The sequence below is a fragment of the Schistosoma haematobium genome, chromosome 1 (assembly GCF_000699445.3).
Source record: "Schistosoma haematobium chromosome 1, whole genome shotgun sequence".
NCBI lineage: Eukaryota > Metazoa > Platyhelminthes > Trematoda > Strigeidida > Schistosomatidae > Schistosoma > Schistosoma haematobium.
Genome location: NC_067196.1, coordinates 43,637,364 through 43,658,137, shown reverse-complemented (window position 1 = coordinate 43,658,137; position 20,774 = coordinate 43,637,364). Strand labels below are relative to the sequence as shown.

At 34.7% G+C, this 20,774-nt stretch overlaps 2 protein-coding genes across 2 annotated transcripts in view; one reads left to right on the top strand and one right to left on the bottom strand.

Annotated features, from left to right (window-relative positions):
- Positions 1-11,099, bottom strand: part of MDM1 (Intermediate filament protein) — a 29,256-nt gene extending 18,157 nt beyond the window's left edge. The window contains exon 1 of the mRNA XM_012939166.2: positions 11,004-11,099. The gene's annotated coding sequence lies outside the window, so the exon portion shown is untranslated. The remainder of the gene's footprint in view (positions 1-11,003) is intronic.
- Positions 11,100-11,353: 254 nt separating this feature from the next.
- BBS9_2 (Protein PTHB1) lies at positions 11,354-20,774 on the top strand (the record flags this gene model as incomplete). Its single annotated transcript, XM_012939165.3, has 3 exons — positions 11,354-11,574; positions 15,495-16,737; positions 18,993-20,774. Coding segments are annotated over exons 2-3 (2,817 nt in total), but the record flags the coding sequence as incomplete, so codon positions are not given.

The window sequence follows — 20,774 nt, the reverse complement described above, 5'->3', positions numbered from 1 at the left end:
AATACATGGCAATCTTTAACACAAAGTCATCTGACTCGTCAACTTTTATTGTATAGATCATTAGTGATCTTGAGAGTTTGTTATAATAACCAACATACTAACTTCAGAGTTATGTTCTTCCAAATGAACTGAAACTCTTTTACAGTTGTGATAATTAGTAGATTAATTATCTGATTGAGAAAAAAATATTGAGGGTCAATCGATGACGAATAGTCAACTTTCACCGTCAACAATTCGTGTTACTATAATCAAGTTTAATGTTAAATTTTCATAGTTATAGGTGGACCTCAGATAAAACTAATTCACTGATTTTTAATGAACACTCTATGTCCCAGTAATCATATCATATTTAATATCTGAAAATATAACCTAGAAATATGTTTAAAAGATCACATTCCAAATTGAACATTACTGTATTCTAATTGATCCTTGGTTGGTAACCATTGATTGGATTTTATCGATCAATTTACAAAGTTTTTAGTGTTATGAGTGACTAGATACAATATAGACACTATCAAACATTAAACATACTTGTCCTATCCTGATTATTGGTTAGGCATTAAGTGATTACGAAAGCTTGAATTTCATAAACTCATCCTTCCTTCACGACTGAGGGTAAAAATGTGTTCTATTGAACAGTTCATAAAGGATTAAGAAAATTAGCCCGGTCATTTCAATTTATTAACAACATTTTTCCAAAGTATTTCAGGTTTTATAAAAGAAATTAAGTTTCTAATAAATCAGCTTGAATCAACGGAATTATCTGAACTACATTGCTAACTCTCATTTTAATGTATAATTACCATATGCGTAGAGTTGAAGAGCCAGAAATGCACATTAACGATAAATCAATTCAGTTCTAACCATTAAGAATAAAAAAATCCTAAACTTTACAATAAAAGTTGTTTTGTATTTGTTTAACACCTCTAAAAAGTTGATATTATTTATTACTGAAATATAACTTTGATTAATAATCGACCTAATCAAGGCCAAACTTGACAACTATACGATCTTAGGTTGAAATTCCTCAGGTGACGCATAGTATTAAAGCTCAGGAAATTGAGATCCATCAAAAAAACACAATGTCTTTAAGTCATTAGTTGAGAACTCGATGTTTCACATTCCAAACCTCAGTAAAATTAAAACTAACCTCATCCAACCTCATCTTTAAATTTTAGTGTTTTTTTAGAAAAAGATCAAATCTTTATTTCGTTTTAAAAATTACCTTCAAAATATCCAAAGAAATCTTTAATCACACCACTCAACTTGTTAGCATACATTAAATAGAATCTTTGAAAGTTAATGAGAAGAGATTAATGAACATTTATATTTCATTTGTGAATCAATAAACTTTTTTTTTACTTCATAGTTGCTAAGTAAGGTTTCTCTCCACTTTTCTTTTCCCTCTCTTCTTTTTTCCCTCTATAATCATTCTAGTAGCAATTTTAATATATTGTATCCCTTTTTTATAGTGTTACATATTTCTGTCTACCTAATATCTTTTTCTGATCATGTTTTATTCATATTCTACTATAGTCATTGATTTATTCAACAATTGATCGATATACTAAAAAGCGAAGTGATGGAATGAATGCAGTAGAGAAAGAGAGAGAGAGAGAAAGAAAGTGAAGTGTATGTGTATAAAGTAGTAAGAAAGGCAATGTAAATTACGAATTTCAGCTAGGTAAGAATCAGGCATAACCACAACATGAACCTAGTGTGACTAATTGGACTACATGTAAATAAAATAGGGTGTGTTTATTTTTTTTTAAAAATTTACCTACCTATATTATATATGGTAGTAGTAAAGTACATATATTATTTCAATATTTTTTTTCAGGATATTACCAAGCAAATTGATTTTCACATTAACTACTATGGATACATACTGTTTAAATTTGATGAATGAGACAGTGTTTGAATGCTTACAATTGTGGATAAATCCATAGTGATTATGACTGATCATTTCATGTTTTCGAAAAAAATATATGATCATAGTAACATAATTAGTTTGTGTTTTGTTTCTAATTATTTCATAACTGTTTTGTTGATATTATTTCATATCTCTTCATTTGGTTTGTTTTTATATCTTATTTATACTGTTTCAGTGTTTAAACATGTAAAGTACAGTTTTACCTTGTTTTGTTGGTTTCTCTGGCTGTTAACTAAATGGGTATATTCATCAGATAACTTAATGAAAAGGTAACTAAACTTAGTCTTATTATATGGTAATAAATTTAAAACGTAATTCCGTAAATATTAGCTAGTTCATTTTCGGTTATTTGAATTCGCATGTGGTCTAACTGCATAATAGAATTAATAGAAGTTTGAATAAAACATCAGTCTCAGAAAACTGCAATAATATAGACAGTAATTCGATAGAGTTTAGATTATTTGGATCACGACCTAAGAAACCTACATTGTAGTATGGTTAGGATTTGTAAACTACGAGCTAACCAAGTGTAGACTGTACTTTAACTTAATTGGACTGAGTGACTACTTGATCAGCGACAACCCACTATGACAGGGAAAGAATAAGTCTCCAGTTAGAGAGAATATTAGGATAAGGATAGGACACACGCTTCAAAAATCGCCAAACCGCTGCATGAGGCAAACCGTAACCTAAGGTCCTGATGGCAATTGGAAAAGAGGTAAACCTTGGAAGACATTACTCTGGGGATTGAGACAGACATGAAAAGGATGAGTAACATTTGGGAACTCGAAAGGAGAGCTCTGGACAGAAATAGTTGAAGAAACCTGGTCGGGGGCCTATGCTTCATGAAGGGTAACAGGCGTAAGTAACTAAGTAAGTAGAGTGCTGACCATTCCTAAATGTTTAGGTTAGGATGTTAACGGACGTCACTGATGTTTATGTAACAGATCAGAGACTATACAAGACTTTCTGGAAATAATAAGGGGAAACAAAAAGAAGTGATCGTTATGTACGTAACTTGTTCAACTAAAGTAGATAATGATATGGTTTATTTGTATCCCCATATTTCAGTTTCTTAGGTTTGTACTGTGAACACAATTCAGAAAATTATGGAGTTAGCTCATTTTGAGAGCAAAATTTAGTTACTTTTTATAAAGACATGGTTTAAATGTAACTAAATACGTTGATAATAATAATACAGATTTGTTTCCAGAAATGACAAGTACATAAATATATTATTTTCATTTTTTCTTTCCAAAGTAGATTCAAAGCAGAAAACAGAGAATGTGAACTAACAGAAGCTCCAACAAATTAACTGATTCATCTGAGACTTTCAAAAAAATTGTGGTTAAGTATCAACCAGAGCGCTATTATAGCATGACATAAAAGTTAAGCCAAATGGATTTCTTACGTAGTTTGCCTTACAACTGGCTAATGTTTATATATATATATATATATATATATATATATATATATATATGAAGTGTCACGACTTCATCAGTTGAGATGGCTGGGACACGTGTAACGTATGCCCAACCACCGACTGCCTCGACGTAGGTTGGAAGAAAGCTAGAGGCGGCCAGACCAAAACATGGCACAAGTCCATGAAGTCACTGACAAGTGAACTGAGTCATGTTGGTAGGTGTAGACTACCCGGTTTGGGACCGCGAGATGATAGCAACTGATGGTTAGAGACCCTGAATGAAATGGCTCAAGATCGTTTGCAATGGCGCAGGTGCATCCACTCTTTGTGTTCTCCCAAGTTCTAATCTTCTGAATTCTTCATGTCCCTTTCTTTTTTCTCTTTCCAAATTTATTTCACTGGATTATACTCATTGAATAACTGCTTATACTCTTACCACCTCTACCATTACGGGATTTGAATCGACCACTGCATCTCTGTGCTAACGTGGTGTGGCAACTCGAAGTGATGTACTTACGCACGCAGTTCTACGTTGTTACTGACTGACTGACTAAGCTTCAATTGACTAATGATCTCAACTATTAAAATTACTATAATATCCACAAAAACCCCTTCTGATATTAAACGATTATTAATTATTGAATGTAAAGATAATTTTCTTAAACCATTTTCAAAACAATTTCGATTATGTACATGAAAGTAATTAAACCTAGTGCATAGTTTTTTTGTTTTCTGACCCATAAAACGTAATCAAACCAACGACCAGCAATTATTTGTACCTTATGACACAATATTGTTTATTACGTTTTGGACATCTTAAGTGTGAATTATTTCAGATAACTAATTTGTGTCTATCATACAAATGAATTTTCACTGTTGATAATGGTTACTTACGAGTAGTATGTAGACTAAAGTTGATCTTAAAGTTAAGGGATATTCTAGTGAGATTTATAATGAGGTCCTAAATGTAATGATGTCAGATTGGCAAAATCAAGTGAAATATATATGGTAAAGGGATTTGTAAATTTAATAATTAATAATAGATAAACAAAGTCTACTTTATAAAGTAAATAGAACTTAAGTTTCATTCACAATTCAAAACAAAATATTCGCTTCATCCACTTTGTTCGATCTGATCATGGACATATTGCTAGAGGTAACTTTTTCCTCTCCTAACTTCTTCACACATAACTGTTTGTTCAGAGATATCGTTATTAATCATAGAAACAATATGTGCTATAATAATAGCATATATAATGGCAAGAAACTAAATATTACGAGTCAAATTTAATGTTAGCTTAGAGTCATAAATTTCAACTCAGGTGATATTTTGATGACATTTATGAGACAGTAGAAAAGAATCTCATGAAATATGATTTGAGTCCAATAAGATGTAACAATACTTAAATATTTAGAAGCACTTTAAGAATACATGTTAAATTGAAATGTCGAAGTGATAAACGTTAATCACTAATTTTTTAATAACAAAGATGGTCACATTAGAAGTATCTCTCCAACGTAGCCTCACGAACCGTTGCGATTTTTTGTCTTGTGATTCTTACTTACTTACTCTTGTTACCCTTCTTAGAGGACCACGGGCCGTCCACCAGCATTCTCAATCCACCTCTGTCCTGGGCAACCCTTTCCAGTCCATTCCAGTTGATAATCATCCTTTTCAATGTCTGCTTCCGATTCCCGACTCAGTGTGTTCTTTGGTCTTCTTTTTTTCCTTTTCCTTTCAGAATTCCACCTCCACTGACTTTCATTAATTTCCTCTTCGGATGGAAACTGGTTTGTTCTCTCCCAGAGTAATCTGTTGCTGATGGTATTCGACCAGCGGACATTGAGTATCTTGTGTAGACAATTGTTTATTAATACTTGTACTCTCTTGATGACGGTTGTGATAGTTCTCCAAGTTTCAGCCCTGTACAGTAGAACTGTTTGGCATCTGTATTGAAGATTGTGACTTTGATATTGTTAAACAGTTGCTTTGAGTTCCATATGTACTTCAGCTGTAGGAATGCTGTTGTTGCTTTGCCAATCCTCGCCATTACGTCTGCATCACATCCTCTTTGTTCATCAATTATACTTCTCTGGTACGAGAAAGATCCCACATCTTCCAGAGTTTCTCCATCAAGTGTGATTTGGTTGGTGTCGTCCGTGTTGTATTTGGGGATTTCGCTTTTTCCTTTGTGTATGTTGAGGCCTACTGATGTAGAGTCTCCTGCCACACTAGTTGTCTTGACCTGCACTTATCGGTGTACATGGGATAGAAGAATTAGGTCATCTTCGAAGTCGAAATCGTCTAGTTTCATCCAAACTATCCATTGTATTCCGTGCCTCTACTCACATGTCGAGGTCTTCATATTTCAGTCAACCACCAGAAGAAAGAGGAAGGAGGGAGTAAGCAGCCTTGTCTGACTCCGGTCCTTACTTGCAATGCCTCTGTTAGCTGTCTCCCATGCACCACTTCGCACTGTAGTCCGTCGTATGAATTCTATATGACGTTGACGATCTTCTCAGGTACACCATAGTGTCAAAGAAGGTTCCATAAGGTTCGCCTATCCACACTGCCAAACACTGTTATATCCTGAAGAGACTTATGAATGGCAACTTTTGAGAACTATTTATGAACCAACATGGTACATATATTTTTACTTTATAGTTATTAAGTAGCTAAATTACACACATTCATGTCCCTCTTATAATAATCTTTATTTTGACCCATAGACTGTTATTACATGATTTACCATCCTTGAGTTATGCCCAGTCTACTAATTACAGTTTCCCACATTCACAGCCACTTTTGGTTAGATCTTGTACAAATATTGTTTTCTATTTTGTGATGCGATGTGGTCTGTTTGCTTTGTATATAAATCCAGCATGTTTAAAATACATGATTCATATCGTGGAGGCTGAGATTGGTGTTCTGGCCTTAACAGGCAGGGTTAGGCAGAAAGAAGGACCGATAAGGACTTTAAACCGCTCGTACGGGTTTTAGGAGTCATTTCTTCGATCGATAATTCACTGTTCTCTAATTGGCTGTATTATTATGTTATATATTAATTGGGCACAAGGCCACAAGTTGTAACGGACGCCTTCTCATAGTCAGGAAGTTGATGTATAGTGGTGAGTTCCAGTCAACTGATTGTTCAAAGATGATCCGTTGTGTCGCGATTTGGTCAGTGCACGACATTTCATCACAAGATCCAGCCTATTGATCTCGAAGTTGGACGTCTAATGAATCCTTGATCCGGTTTGGCAACAATCTGTTGAAAATCTTTCATTGTACTGATAGCAGTGTGATGCCTCTGTAGTTTTCACACTTGCTCAAATCTTCTATCTTTGGTATCTTGATGAGCTATTCTTCTTTCCAGTCTGTCGGCATTTGTTCTTCCTTCCACATTTTCCTGAATAGAACGTGGCTCATGCTTGCAGCTTTTTGTATGTCTGACATCAGTGCTTCGTCTGGCATAATGTCAGGTCCTGTTGCTATCCCACCCTTGATTTGTCTAATGGCCATCCTGATTTCTTCGATCGTTGGTGGGGTGACATCTGTAGGAAGGTATGTGTGCTGTTCCGATATCCGGTGGATTCAGTGAGGCTGATCTCTGCAATAGTTCTTCAAAGTAGCCTACCCATCTATTCCTCTGTCCTTAAATTTCAATGATCGGCTTGCCTTCTCTGCCCTTAACCGGTTTCTCTGATGTACTATATTTCCCTGCCAGTTTCTTCGTTGTGTCATATCGTTGTTTGATATTTCCTTCTCTTAGAGATTTTTCCTCTGTCGTTTCTGGGTCTTCCATGTATTTATACTAGTCAGTTTTACTGCCCCTCTTCACTTGACTGTTTGCTTCAATGTATTCAGTCTGTGCCTTGACTTTCGCCGCTCTTGTTTGACCGTTGTTAATTGTTGTTTTCTTGTTCTGCCTTCCTTGAGTCTTGGCCAGGGTTTCTATAGAGATCCACTCATCATGATAGTGCCTCTTGCGGCCCAGAACCTTCTGAAGCGATGAATTTAGTGCTTCTTTGATCTATTTCCAATTGCCATCCACAGTAGTTTTTTCTTCCTTCAGTAGGTCCTGTAAGGCTTAGAGCGTGTTGTTGAGAGTTAGTTTGAATTCGTTGAGTTTGTCAGTATGTTAAAGAAAGGCTGTATTAAACCCTTGTAATGCTGTTTGTCCGGTTGTCCAATGGTTCTTCAGCTTCAGTTTTATCTCGACAACAACCAGGTGGTGATGCGAAGCTATGTCAGCTTCTCCCCTGGTTCTCACATCTTCCAATGTCCTTTTGATTTTTTTTACTGATGTAAATATGCTAGACCTAATTCTCTGTAGTGTGATTCTTTGAGATCCATGTAGCTTTGAATATGCGTTTGCGTGAAAATATTGTGACACCTATAACCATTTTGTTGAATTCACATAAATTTGCAACTCTATCACCATTCTCGTCCCTGTCTCTCAGTCAGTCTATACCTTCCCATGATATTTTCATATCCGGTGTTGTCCATTCCGATTTTGAAGTTCAGGTTTTCGATCAGGATGACCAGGTAGTTTCCTGATAGACTGAAGTCTCTCGTGGATCTGGTATTTATCGTCGTCATTGCTATAATTGGTGGGTGCATAACATTGGATAGCACTCATTGCTGTTTTCCACTTCTTTCTTTCGAACTATGCTTTGATGATCCTGGATGTATGAGATTTTCGTTCAATGAATGCTTTCCTTGCCTTTTTGGACACCATTAGAGCAACTCCCTGAGTGTGGGAAGCATCTTCTTTGTTACCAGAGTACAGCAGCATCTCTCCCATATCTAGCCTTCTCTGTCCAGCTTGGGTCCGATGGGTTTCGCTGATTCCCAGTGCTGCCAATTTATATCTCCTTATTTCGTTGCTACTTGACTGGTCCTCCCGGTCTCCCACATTGTCTGAACATCCTATGTATCTATATCATTTGTTGCTTTGGTTGTTAGAAGAGGTATTGGTTCCGTGACTTTCAATGAATCTCTCCTTTCATCATGAGGCGTCATAGTTCTCCCTTCTACTTGGAGGACAGATTTTAAACGGTTTAATATGTTTGCTCTGATTAGCGTTTTTTTAGCAAGATTGTTTTGTATGGGATGGGACTGCTGACCCCATACTCAACCCTCCCCCGTTGTGTGAGCTCGGGACTGAGAGTAGCCCTAGAAGAGCTACAGGCAGAGTTGCTTTCTGATTCAGATGTCTGAAAAATTGCAAGTACTAGAATGTGTTTATTTTAAATTCTATGCTGATTATAACATTGAAACCACGCACCTGAATTTTAGTTGTAACGACGAATTTTGTATCTGTACAGAATAAACTTCATGCGTTTCATTCTTCTTGAAGAGGTTTTGTAAAAATTATTATAATTTTGTGAAAAAACTCCGGTTTTTTCAACCTTAAAACTTTGAATGGATGCAAACCAGCTACAGGACCATTCATTGATGAAATCAAGTGGGGAAACGGTTGAGTATCAGTATCAGACAACAGCAAACACTTAAAAATTCTAGTGAACAGTAACAATGGTAAACAATGTCTTACTTAGGCAACAGTTTCAAAAGTTCAACTGAAGTTAAAATACACGACATGGAGAGAAGTTCGTTTTTAAATCTGTGGATTTTGAAACGCCGATGGAATCACTTGTTATGGATCTACAGTACCTCACCTTTAATATGCCCCTAATTACAAGATCAAGATTATGTGAAATTTTGTGTTATCTCTGCATGGTCGAGAAATTCCGAGAAAAAATCTATTTACGAATTTAGATTTTCCTACACTTAGCCTATGAGTGTACTGACTTTTACTGACTTTTATATAATTCATTTGCTTTCTGTAACTATTTACTGTTCTCCTAATCTATCTTTATTATTGACTTTATGGAAGGATCGCCTTGTGAATTTTCTAAGGCTGTGAAAACAAACAGTTTCTTTAAAATTTAGCGGATGAGTGAAAAGCTCGGTTTCCTTTTATTTCCATGGGTTTTAAATTTATGGTTGGCACAGCATTTATTGTGACTTACGGTATTAAGCTCTGCTATCTAGGTTGTCTTACTAATTTGCTGCTGAGAGACAAAATAATAACAGCTAGCAGTGTTGAACGATCCGATACGGTTAAACTAAAAAATATAAGGCGTATTATGACCCGACACTTATAACTGTTGAGACCAATACGGTACTATTTTGTAAACAATGTAAACAAATCAAAACCTTTACGTAAATATAAGCTACTAGGTATAAAATTTATGGGTAAAGAAGATCGGATCTATTCGGATGGAAAATTTGCGTCTGATAAATTGACAAAAAAAAGATCCAGTCAAGAAACTGTCGGAGACGTAGATTTAGAGAAGTCGAACTTAACTATAAGAAATCGATGAAACTCATATGAAACTACGCAGCCGTTCTTGGTTGTAGATTTGAATACAACGTAGAAGAACAAGTACAGTTAAGGTTTATGGGAAAAAGTTTGTATTCGTCATTTTTCATGTTACGACTCATACATGTCTAAAAACAACAAGTTCGCATAGTGGAGTAAGCTTTTTTAAGGATAACTTATAGCTTTTTACTAGGGTTTTTAGTTCAGGTTTGTAAAAATAATCAAACGTGTTAATAAAATGAAGTATATTTTTGGTTTCTAAGGAAATCTTTACCTTAAGTCTCTTGTCTTTTGTAATTTTGTGTCCTTGAAGACAACAAAAAGAGGGTTGTTATACGATTTTAACAATTCCATTACCATTCGCGTATCTTGAAACACTTTCAGGATTCTGTTAAAAAGAACGTCATTGTGTTCCCCGATGTAACGGGTCAGATTTATATGCAGGCTACTTGAAGAAAATAATTTGACTAGCATAGTAAAAATCAAATCACTTATGTAAACCAATGTAAATTTACTAAAGTTTGCATATGATTTATAAAAGTGAAAGTGGTAGGAGGAATGCAAGTGAACTCGAATGATTAACAGTCATCTATGAATGTACCATTCACTCATTGTTCGGAATGGGAGATGAGTGAAGTTGAAAATGAGGGTCGTTACCTTTCGTTACCGGGTAAATTCTAGTTCAAAAACGGCAGCAACATCCAAATAAAAAAGTTAAAAATAAGTTTTGTTACAGTACTTTGAGTTTGAGCCTGAAGAAGGTATGTCAGTCTTATTTTTAGCTCTTGTTTATCTTTTAACTGTGAACGATTTCAAGACTAGGAGGAACACACTAAGTTAACTATACTAAAGACTACCAAAGAGAAACGGACTTATAAGTTATGTGATTTAAGCATAAGCAACTCCAAAAGATGCAGTAAAATACACAATATTATGTACCAGTTTTAAAAAACATATTCTTTGTCGATATTATAAGTTAGTTTGACATAGTTTATTAAACATGTGCATGTCATCAATAGTAATAAGTCATTTTTGAGCAGTATTCATAATGGATAACTGTTAGAACAATTGAATCACTGGAATTATCTAACGGAACACGTAATATCAGCACATTCTGCTAATATATTCAAAACGAGATTGGACCTCCACAGTATTACAAACTGCAAGGAATAATATAGGTTGATAGACCTCCTATCCTTATTACTGAAGACCGACTGTGACGAAAAAGAAAACTGAATACCAATTTAAAAATATTTACCAATCCCTTAGAAGTTCGATATCACCACACGTTAGTAAAAAATGAAATCAATTGTTTATGAATATTTAATAACCCTCTGCAAAACGTTGCTAAGACTTAGTCAACAAATGATGATATTTTGAGCGAACAAACAAATATTTTGTGTCACAATTGGATGACGTGATTGTAATAAGAAGTTGAAAATAACTCATATTAGTATCATAATGCTAAGAAAAGAAATAAGAATTTTCTGACTCACTTTTAACATTTGGAGTGCGGTACTTTTTCAAAGTGTTCGGTATGTTTTTGGTTTACGCGTTTGTTCTTACTTTTTTGGTGTTTGAAAACACATTTGTGTTCGCACGCTTTGGATAAAAACTAAAGTCATATGCTCCTGCTGCATACGTGTTCGTATGTTTTTGGCCGGGATTACTGTTAATTCCTCGGAATTTCTGCATTTCCACTTTGTGATAACTTCAGATCGCATCGTATCAGTAGCAATTTCGTCACTAACTTCCAACGACAGATTCGGTGATTCTTCTTTCTTTATTGCCACACTCAGATAAATCTGTTGAACTGACCTTAGTTACACGTGAGCTTTTTGATGACATATTGTTAATTTTTTTTATGTCAAAGCTCTCACTATTTTCAAGGAAACTTTTAAAAAACTCTGGGGGGCATCACTAAAGTGTTGTAATTGGAACTAGTCGGGTTGATATCCCGGCGAAGAATTCGCAGAGCAGTCTAGTCTAAAGCAAATAATAATACTGCACTCGTTTCAAAAAGGGCAGTGATTTTTGTACTTGTCGTGATTATCCTTGCTTTTTGTACTTGTTGCATCAAAAAACACTCTTGGTCTACTTTAACTAAAAGTACTTTGGTTAAGGTTTGAAATTTTTGCTAAACTTTGTCCTGTGGTACCTTATTTTTACTCATTGACTGACACTCATGTTCACATTGTGATCATATTATGTTTCGAACCTTTTTGATCAGATTATAATGGTCAGTGAGACTTATAAATGTGGGCAACCAAACCGCTTGTTCCCCGTTGAGAAATGAATGCAGTGCGATGAATGTAAAAAGTTGTACCATAAGATGTGTACACGTCTAAGTCCTACGGCATACAAAAGATGCTCGAAGCCTAACTCACATTGGCTTTGTATGCTTTGCTGTAAAAATAAGAAGTTACTAATTCAGGAGGCTATGAGCCTATTGGCTTTGGGCCTGTAAGGAATGCGATGGCGGTTGCGTTAATAACACGGGCACTGACCGTGAAGAATGTCTCAGTGTAGTACGTGCTGCTACCTGACCCGATAAACACTCGACTGTGATTGACGCGAAAGTGAAATCTCTGCTAGCATTAAAGAGGAGTGAAGTGCCGCTTGATATTGATATCGGTAGTCATACACCTCTAGTGGAGATTGAAAACCCGGATAAAACTGTCACCGTTCCAAATAGTCCCGGTGTGGCTGTCCTGAGTGATGGTAAATGGACTTCAGTACGGAGAAAAAGAAACGAGAAGAAAAATAGTTGTAGGCGAAACACAGCTGGTTAGCAAGTCGTTGGAAGAGACGGTATGAGAAACAAAAACTCCATTGCGTGTCAAGACAGATCTCTCTGAGAGGTCAGTCATTTTTCATAAGTTAAGAGAATCTTCCGATAAGGAACCAAAGGCTAGATTTGAACATGATCTCAGTCATATTAAGTTCTTAATAAGCAAACTACTCCCAGATACAGTTTCAGGAGTTAGTATTTGTAAGCTTTATAGAATAGGACAAAAGATGGATTCTGAAAGTCCTCAGGAAAGCCGCCTCTTGAAGGTTACATTTACCACTGTTGAAGAAAGGAACCTTAATCTAGGTAACTCACGTAAACTGATTGGATCCGGAATATACGTCCGTGAGGATTTCAGCCTAGCTGATCGTATTAAGAGACGAGCTACGGAAGTGGAAATAAATGAGCGTCGCCGAAACGGTGAAAGAAACCTCCTTCTTGAGGGTTTTCAAATTGTAGAAGTTTGGAAAAAAACGATCCCCAAACCACTCTGTGTAGTAAGGGAAAGTTCTCCACGGACTTAAAGGTATGCTACACAAATGCTCGTAGCCTACTAAATAAAATGGCGGAGCTCAAGTCAATGATGGATAAAGAAAAACCGGATGTTATTGCTGTCTCGGAAACTTGGTTAACGTCAGAAGTATTAGATAATGAAATTCAGTTGACTGGTTTTTTATCCAATAGGGCTGATAGATTAAACCGTAGGGGGGCGGGATTATTCTGTACCTGAAAAGTGCCATAACCATAAGAGTAACTGAGACAGTGGCACATGTTTCAGGGACATGTGAACTGGCGCAATGTAAGCTGAAATGTAGACGGCAAGATTTCGAATTAGTTGTAGTATATCGCAGTCCAGAATGTGTAGCAGATGATTGGGGCAGATTTCACTCAGGAACCTCCTCTAGACAAAGAACCAGACCAAAATAAAGAGTCAACAGACCACTTTCTAACCGTAGACTTTGAACAAGACGATGTGCTTAAGGCTTTTAGCACCTTAAACATGAAAAAGTCAACAGGACCAGATGAACTACCCCCCATATTCTTGAGACATATTGCATAATATATCGCAGCCCCACTGACTGTGATATTCAATATGTCACTTGACCAACGTGTGTTACCTATGGACTGGAAGGACGCAGTCGTCACCCCCATACATAAAACAGGACCAAGACAAGTTCCATCGAACTACAGACCTGTGAGCTTCATTAGTGTTGTAGTTAAAATATTGAAAACAATAGTCAAGCGGACCATAATAGCATTCATGGAAACCAATAGCTTGCTAAACATAGAACAAAATGGTTTTAGAAAGGGTCTGTCTTGTACAACGAACCTCCTTATAGCAAGGGAGTTTTGGATAAAGGCGATAGACAACGGAAACTCAGTGGATGTTGTCTACATAGACTTCAGTAAAACTTTTGACAAGGTGCCAACTAATAGACTGCTATTGAAGTTGGAAAGCCTTGGTATTGCCGGGTCTCTTCTAAAATGGACTAAGGATTTTCTAGTAGGTCGCAGACGGAAAGTAAGAATAAATTCCAAGTGCTCCATCTGGAGACAAGTACTTAGCGGGGTACCTCTTCCACTTTACTGTCGATGACGTTCTGGAGACAGCTCTGATGGGAGTGATAGTGTGTATCTGTTACTTGGAGGAGGAACCTTCGACGTTGAGTATGAGGATGATATTGTCCTACTGTTGATGTGACTGAAGCCATGCAATCCTCACTTAATCAGTTGGCAATGAGTGTCCGTAGGTATGGCATGTGTTTAGCAGCTTCTCAGTACAAAGCACATCTACAAGACTGACAGGAGTATGTGTCTGTACTCACTGTTGGTAGTGAGCCGTTAGAGGTAGTAGATAAGTTCACGTGTCTGGGTAGTTGTGTAAGTGTTGGTGGTAGAGTGAGTGATGAGATCAATTTATATATGGTGAAAGCCAGAAGGGTCATGTTAATCTGAGTAATTTTTTGTCCTTCATGATGTTGGTCTAACTATTAACGTCAGGTTTGCGATGCGTCAGTGAGAGCTGTTGTATCCTGTGCTTGTCAAGTTTCAAACATCATTGGATGGTCCAAGACTCAAATGTGCTACCTAGTGATTGAAAATCGATCTCGTTAATCATTTTCATGATAAATAATCTACACACTGTGCTAACCCGGGATTTTTTTTGAAAATTATTTATATAAACTGTGATATTGTTCACTCATAAATAAACTGTTGACTACCCTTAGTAACAAGGTTGGAAACAAACTTATCTATAAAGTAATACTGCTGTCTAATCGCTAGAGGTATGAAATAATTGGACCAAATAATGAAAGACAACGTTGTGTTCACGAGTTCATTTGGATTCTGCTTAACTGGTATTCTGATTCTTTTCATCAAATGTCCCAGTCGTGGTTCCATAAATGTAATTTTTAGAATTATTTGCCTAACTATTTCAATACAACTATGGTAATAAAATTATTTGGAAGGTAATACCTATTTTACACTTATCATTTGATCAGCAAATTGACCCAGGGTTATACCTTATAGTGATTTTCCCTTTCTACTTGGTGATTACTTTTTAACCTACTGTTTTATATTTTTCCTCATTATTCTCATGTAGTACCAAAATTTTCCTTGTTTCATTTATTCCGTTTGTTATAATCCCATTTTTCTGAGAATGTTCATGATTTCATCTGCATAAAATCTACAGTTCACTTGTTCTGACCGATATTTTGTTTAATGTTTGGTGTTAGATCTCTAAGAGATTTACGAATCTACATTTTCACATAGTTTAACTATTGAGTTGTACACATCAGTTATATATATTTAATTACCTTTTATATAGAGGTAATTTCTCTTTCGATCTCAGCCGTTATATGAAATTTATATATAATTGTTTAATATTCATTTATCGTAGTTATTTGCTTATTTAGATAGTGTCATTAACAATAATACTTTCACAACACCTTCCTTTAGATGCCTGTACTGAATGGACAATTTTTCATTCATATCAACTTATAAATTTACTGAATGACCTCATCTTTTTCAGTTAAATGATAATTATTCACTGTAGTGAAAAAACTCAACTATTTTAAAATACAATCCCATTAAAATATTTATCAAAATCTGAAGTATGCGGAGAATATTGTTTATCGTACACCTTCCATTTACAAGATAATTACTAATGTCATTGTTTAAAACTTGTGAAATTTGGTCATCACAGCTGCACACAACAAATTTTGAGGACGGATTTTGCTTGAAGTTAAGTCCTCTTCACAATTTGCATAAATCTCAATATTTCATCTTATTTGGAACTTCCTCTGGTATTTTATCCATTTTTCTACCTCGAGCTGCTGAAATTTCAGTTAATGAAAAATCAGACCATCAATTACATAATTATAATGATTTGTGCATTGAATACAATACCGAGCATCCTATTTTATGTATAGATTGTGGTAATCTTGTCACGGAAATGTGTCAGTATCAACAGATAGCAGTTTTGCATTCACGAGTGATAGCTGTTTATGATTTTGCGAAGTCTGATGATTCGTTTCAAGGCTGTAGTGATACTTTTTCACTAGAATCTTGGAAGTTAACACTTTCATTCAAACTTAACGTTCAAAAGGACTCATACACATTACTTCTTGGCAAATTCTTTGAACAAATTCAAACAGATGTCATTTGTGTTCAAACGCTTGACGCATCTCTTTACTTTTTCAATGCAAATGGAGAATTACTTCAAATAACCTTACCAAATATTCTAATACCTGGTCCTATAATATTTGTAAAATCCACCCATTCATTAATAACAGCTGCTTCAATAAAATTATATTGTTTTAGTTTTCTGTCTTCGAATATTAAACACTTGCAAACATTATATACTGGTCATAAAAATATTTCATTAGACTGGTCGATTGTTTTAGGAGAACCTATATTGTGTATGGATGAAATTGACTCAGAATTTACAACCAGTAAACACTATCCCTTATCATATGTAGTTGCATTAGGCAGAAAACGAATTTTCCTTATCTCAGAAACTGGTTCCTTATTGTTTACTCGGCGTATTGAGATTCCATCCAAACAACTATGTGTATATGGTTATTCAGAAGTAAATGTTAATTCACTGGAGAACTTATTGTTTACTAATGTACAAAGTCAAGTTTCGTGGCTGCCAAGGTTTCTGGTAACAACAGAGAAAAATCAGCTACTTGTATTTAAAGTAAGTGTATTATTTTCTCACAATAATGTCTAATCATCAAAATTTCATATATATGAAGTATTATCATTGGCTAAACTTTAATATAATCCAGTAATTGAGATGTACGTAAAACCCTCTTATAATCACCGTGATAAACGAAATGATATGAAATAAGTTATTCAGTTTTGACTAAAGTTCATTTTTAACTTTATTAGTAGCATAATCTAAACTACAAGCACATAATTCTATTACTTGATAACGATGGTTCTGCACATGAGGATGTTCACATAATATCATGGACTGATCGAAGTACACTTATACGCCATCAGATCCTAGCTTGGTTCATGAGTTCATTGGCTATTGGTTTGAGCTGTGTGGCGTAGTGAAGACGATTCTGTTGGTGTCTTCAAGGGAATCACAACCTGTGATTGGAGACTAAATTACACGTCTCAGTGTTATAGATGCAGGCTTTAGATAGGGATTTTATTATGTCCCTGTAAATGATATGCTTAGTTCTAGCGAATTCTTTTCATCCTCTGACTACTCAATGGTGTTTTCGAAACTGCTGATATTTTTACTGTTTACTCGTATACTAAATCAAGTGTTCTCCCCCATGTACAGTACGGGAATTGAAAATGATATGTTACGTTTTTACATCCTGCGTTTTTACATCCATCTGTTTCAGATATATTGGCGACTTGTCAGCTTTACCTTTGTTTAGACTGAATGAAATAGACCCATCCATAACCATCCCTCCACTTCTACTACTATTTTTTATCCCATCTCTTTCGTTCGGCGAGTTACTTTAAAACCACACATTTCAGTTGGTGTTGGATATTTATGAAATAAAATTTTTTTGGACTGCATGCGTAGCGATGAATTAAGATTTACTTACTCTTCTGTCCGAATCCAAATGAATGAATAAACTTGCAATCTTGGAAAGCAATCACTTATTCCTTATTTACTAGTTTTCGTGCACTTTTCTAGACCTTTGTTTTCTAGTTTTCATGTAACTTTTTAATCCTTTGATATTGCAATTAGAATCAATGGATTTTTGGGTGTAGTTACCAGTATTGCATGCATAAACAGTTCAGTTGTTCTTTGATAAGGTCTTCACTATATTTTTATCAACTTTTCAGTAGTCATTATTACTGTTCATTTCACTGTGCAAGAAATTTGGACCTAATTGACCTCGATTTCATTTAATAATAAAATCTTCACTATTTACTCTATCAAGTTATCCAATATTGTATCATCAAAGAAAGTTGATTGAGTATGTGAATAAATTCCTCTTAATTCATCCATAAATTTTTCTTCCCGAACGCTAACAGATGGCAAAGTTTTGCTAGTGGCTAGCAGTAAACTTCAGGATGCGCGTTTAATCCTAAATGGGACTTGTCAGGTGAATGTAACTGCACTCGTGCTGATGTTCACTTGCGGAATCATACTCATTCTTTTAGCTTGAAACGCCCAACGCGCTAACCACTTGGCTACTGAGTCCGGATTTCCATTAGCTTCTGCTAGGGAAATGAACTTTACCTTAGTTGTAGGTTTTTTTTGAATCTTCTCACTGTTGATAGTAAGGACCACAGATGATCAGTCTTTGTTTGCATATGTGTTTCCTGACCAGGCTGCCTCACATAGCCATTAATCATAAGCATTTTAATTGAATTTTGCTGGTTTATGTTCGGTTTTTCCCCTTTTCCTCTATAAATAGAACTTTATTTAATTGGCATAAAGAGATCGAATCCGTCATTTTTAAGGAATACTCAGGTTTGCTAATGTATATCATGGGCTTTTATTATAAACATAGTAACAAAAAGACTACTGTTTAACACATTTCTTTCATCCTATCATCAAAATAATATTTGACAGTGAAAGGTAAAGTTATTGAAAGGAAAATACTTGTTTGGCTATTAGTGTCTTCAATTCTTAACATAAGTTTGGTGTAACTAAGGTAGCTAAGGCCATATTATCCAACATCCTCAATCGTGGGTCTCCATAATCTCCTAGACTCCAACTAAGTAGTCCGCATCTACGAACACGGCTGAAACTGACAGTTAATGACTTCGTGGGCTAATATCACGTCTCAGCTTGATCACTCTTAATTTTCTTATAACCTGGTTACAGCAAACATTGCGCGTTGAGGTAAGTTGTGGTCAGGGACACATTAAAGTTGACCTAGCTACCTCAGTTGATAAAGATTTACCATCTTTATCTAATAACCTATTTGTCATTTACTAGACATTAATGATATAGTCTTCTTTACCTTTTAGGGTGCCCAACTCTTATGGTCCGCATTGTTATCATTGGGTACAATTCATATATCTATGCCTATATTCACAATGGAATTAAGTAAATGTTACGGTAAAAAACTTCCATTTATTGGACTAAATTTTTCATCTGGTTTAATTGTTGTACTTCATAGAAATGGACGGATTACTTTGTCATATCTTGGCACTGATCCATCTAATTTAGTTGTCCCAAATATCATGAAATCAAGTCAAAATGATCAAAATTATTCAAATGAAAGATATCCTAATCAGTCACAATTGAACAATGAAATTTTAGATGAAGAAACGCATCAACTAAATGAACGTATTGATCAGCTAATAAAAGTTCATTCATCTTTATTATTCCCTAGTAATAATAATAAAAAAACTCATTTTGAAAAAGATTCTCTCCCAAAATTGAAAACATCTATACGTTTAAATTCAAATCGACTGAATATAAATGAGAATGAATTATGCTTTATTGATATTGATATTGAATTTCCAAAAACATACCCCATAGAACAATTTCATTCTGTTTATCTATTAATTCATTCTTGTTCACCAATTATAATAAAACCTAATTATATAGAAATTTTTTCTAATGAATTAAATAGTCATAATTTTGTTTTAGTCAATCATAATAATTCATATAAGTATTCATATACATTAACATGTTATAATGTGAATAAGTTTATTGATAGAGAAAATGGGACATCATCATTAACAAATAATCAACTTCCATTAGATATGAATGTTGTTTTAATGTTGTATTACACTTTTACTTCCTTGAACAATGATAATAATAGTAATAATGAAAAAATTAATTGCCCTACTGATAATTCAATGTCGTTTAATTCTCATTCAATTACAAAATGTGTTACTAATTGTATCAAGCTCCCATTAATCTTGTTTGCTTCTAGCACCTTTGTACATAAGAATCAAATCACTGGGAAATTTTCTTTGGTTTTTCAACTGATAACAAAGTTTCATAATCATTTAAAAAATGTATATTTATCAGACTTAATACCAAATTTCTTACCTAAAAATGATGCTACTTGTTTTAATGAAAGTAGTCTAAATAATTTCACCGTATGTGTATCATTTTGTGGTTTGAAACAAATGAATAATGATGATCAACAATGTGTATACATTTCAATTAAATATAATAAAAGATTCAAATTTAAGCTACAAAGTAATCATCCTGAAACATTTTGGCCAATTTTACAAGAGATCATTTTTCATAATAATCTTAGTGGAAAACGTAAAACGAATAGTGATTCAAATAATCTTTACATTGTCTTGTATACGAAGAATGCTATAAAATTTATGGATCATGGCTCTGTACCTCCGAAATCACTATCGTCACTAAAGTTTGATAATTATGCTTCTCAACTTGAAACATTGTTCAGTAAATTATATAAATATTTAGATGATCATGTCAATAAAGGTTTAGAACTAGACAACCAAATTAGTAAGCTTACTGTGCAAGCTAGACATTATCGTGCTGTTCAACGAGAAGTTGTTGAAAGAATAAAAAATAGCCAACCTAATTGTTTAAATGGATATAATGAATTGTTAGAAAGAGATATGACTAATTTAATGACTACTTGTGATTTACTTGACCTGCTAACACAAGAATATTTTCAATCTGGTTATTCTGTAATATCCTTAATTATTCTATTAAGTTTTATTTGTTTATTTTGCATACAATCGTCATCCTCTTCTCCATCATCATTTGACTTTTCTGAATTTAAAATTGACTTTATACCATTCCAACCAGCACAT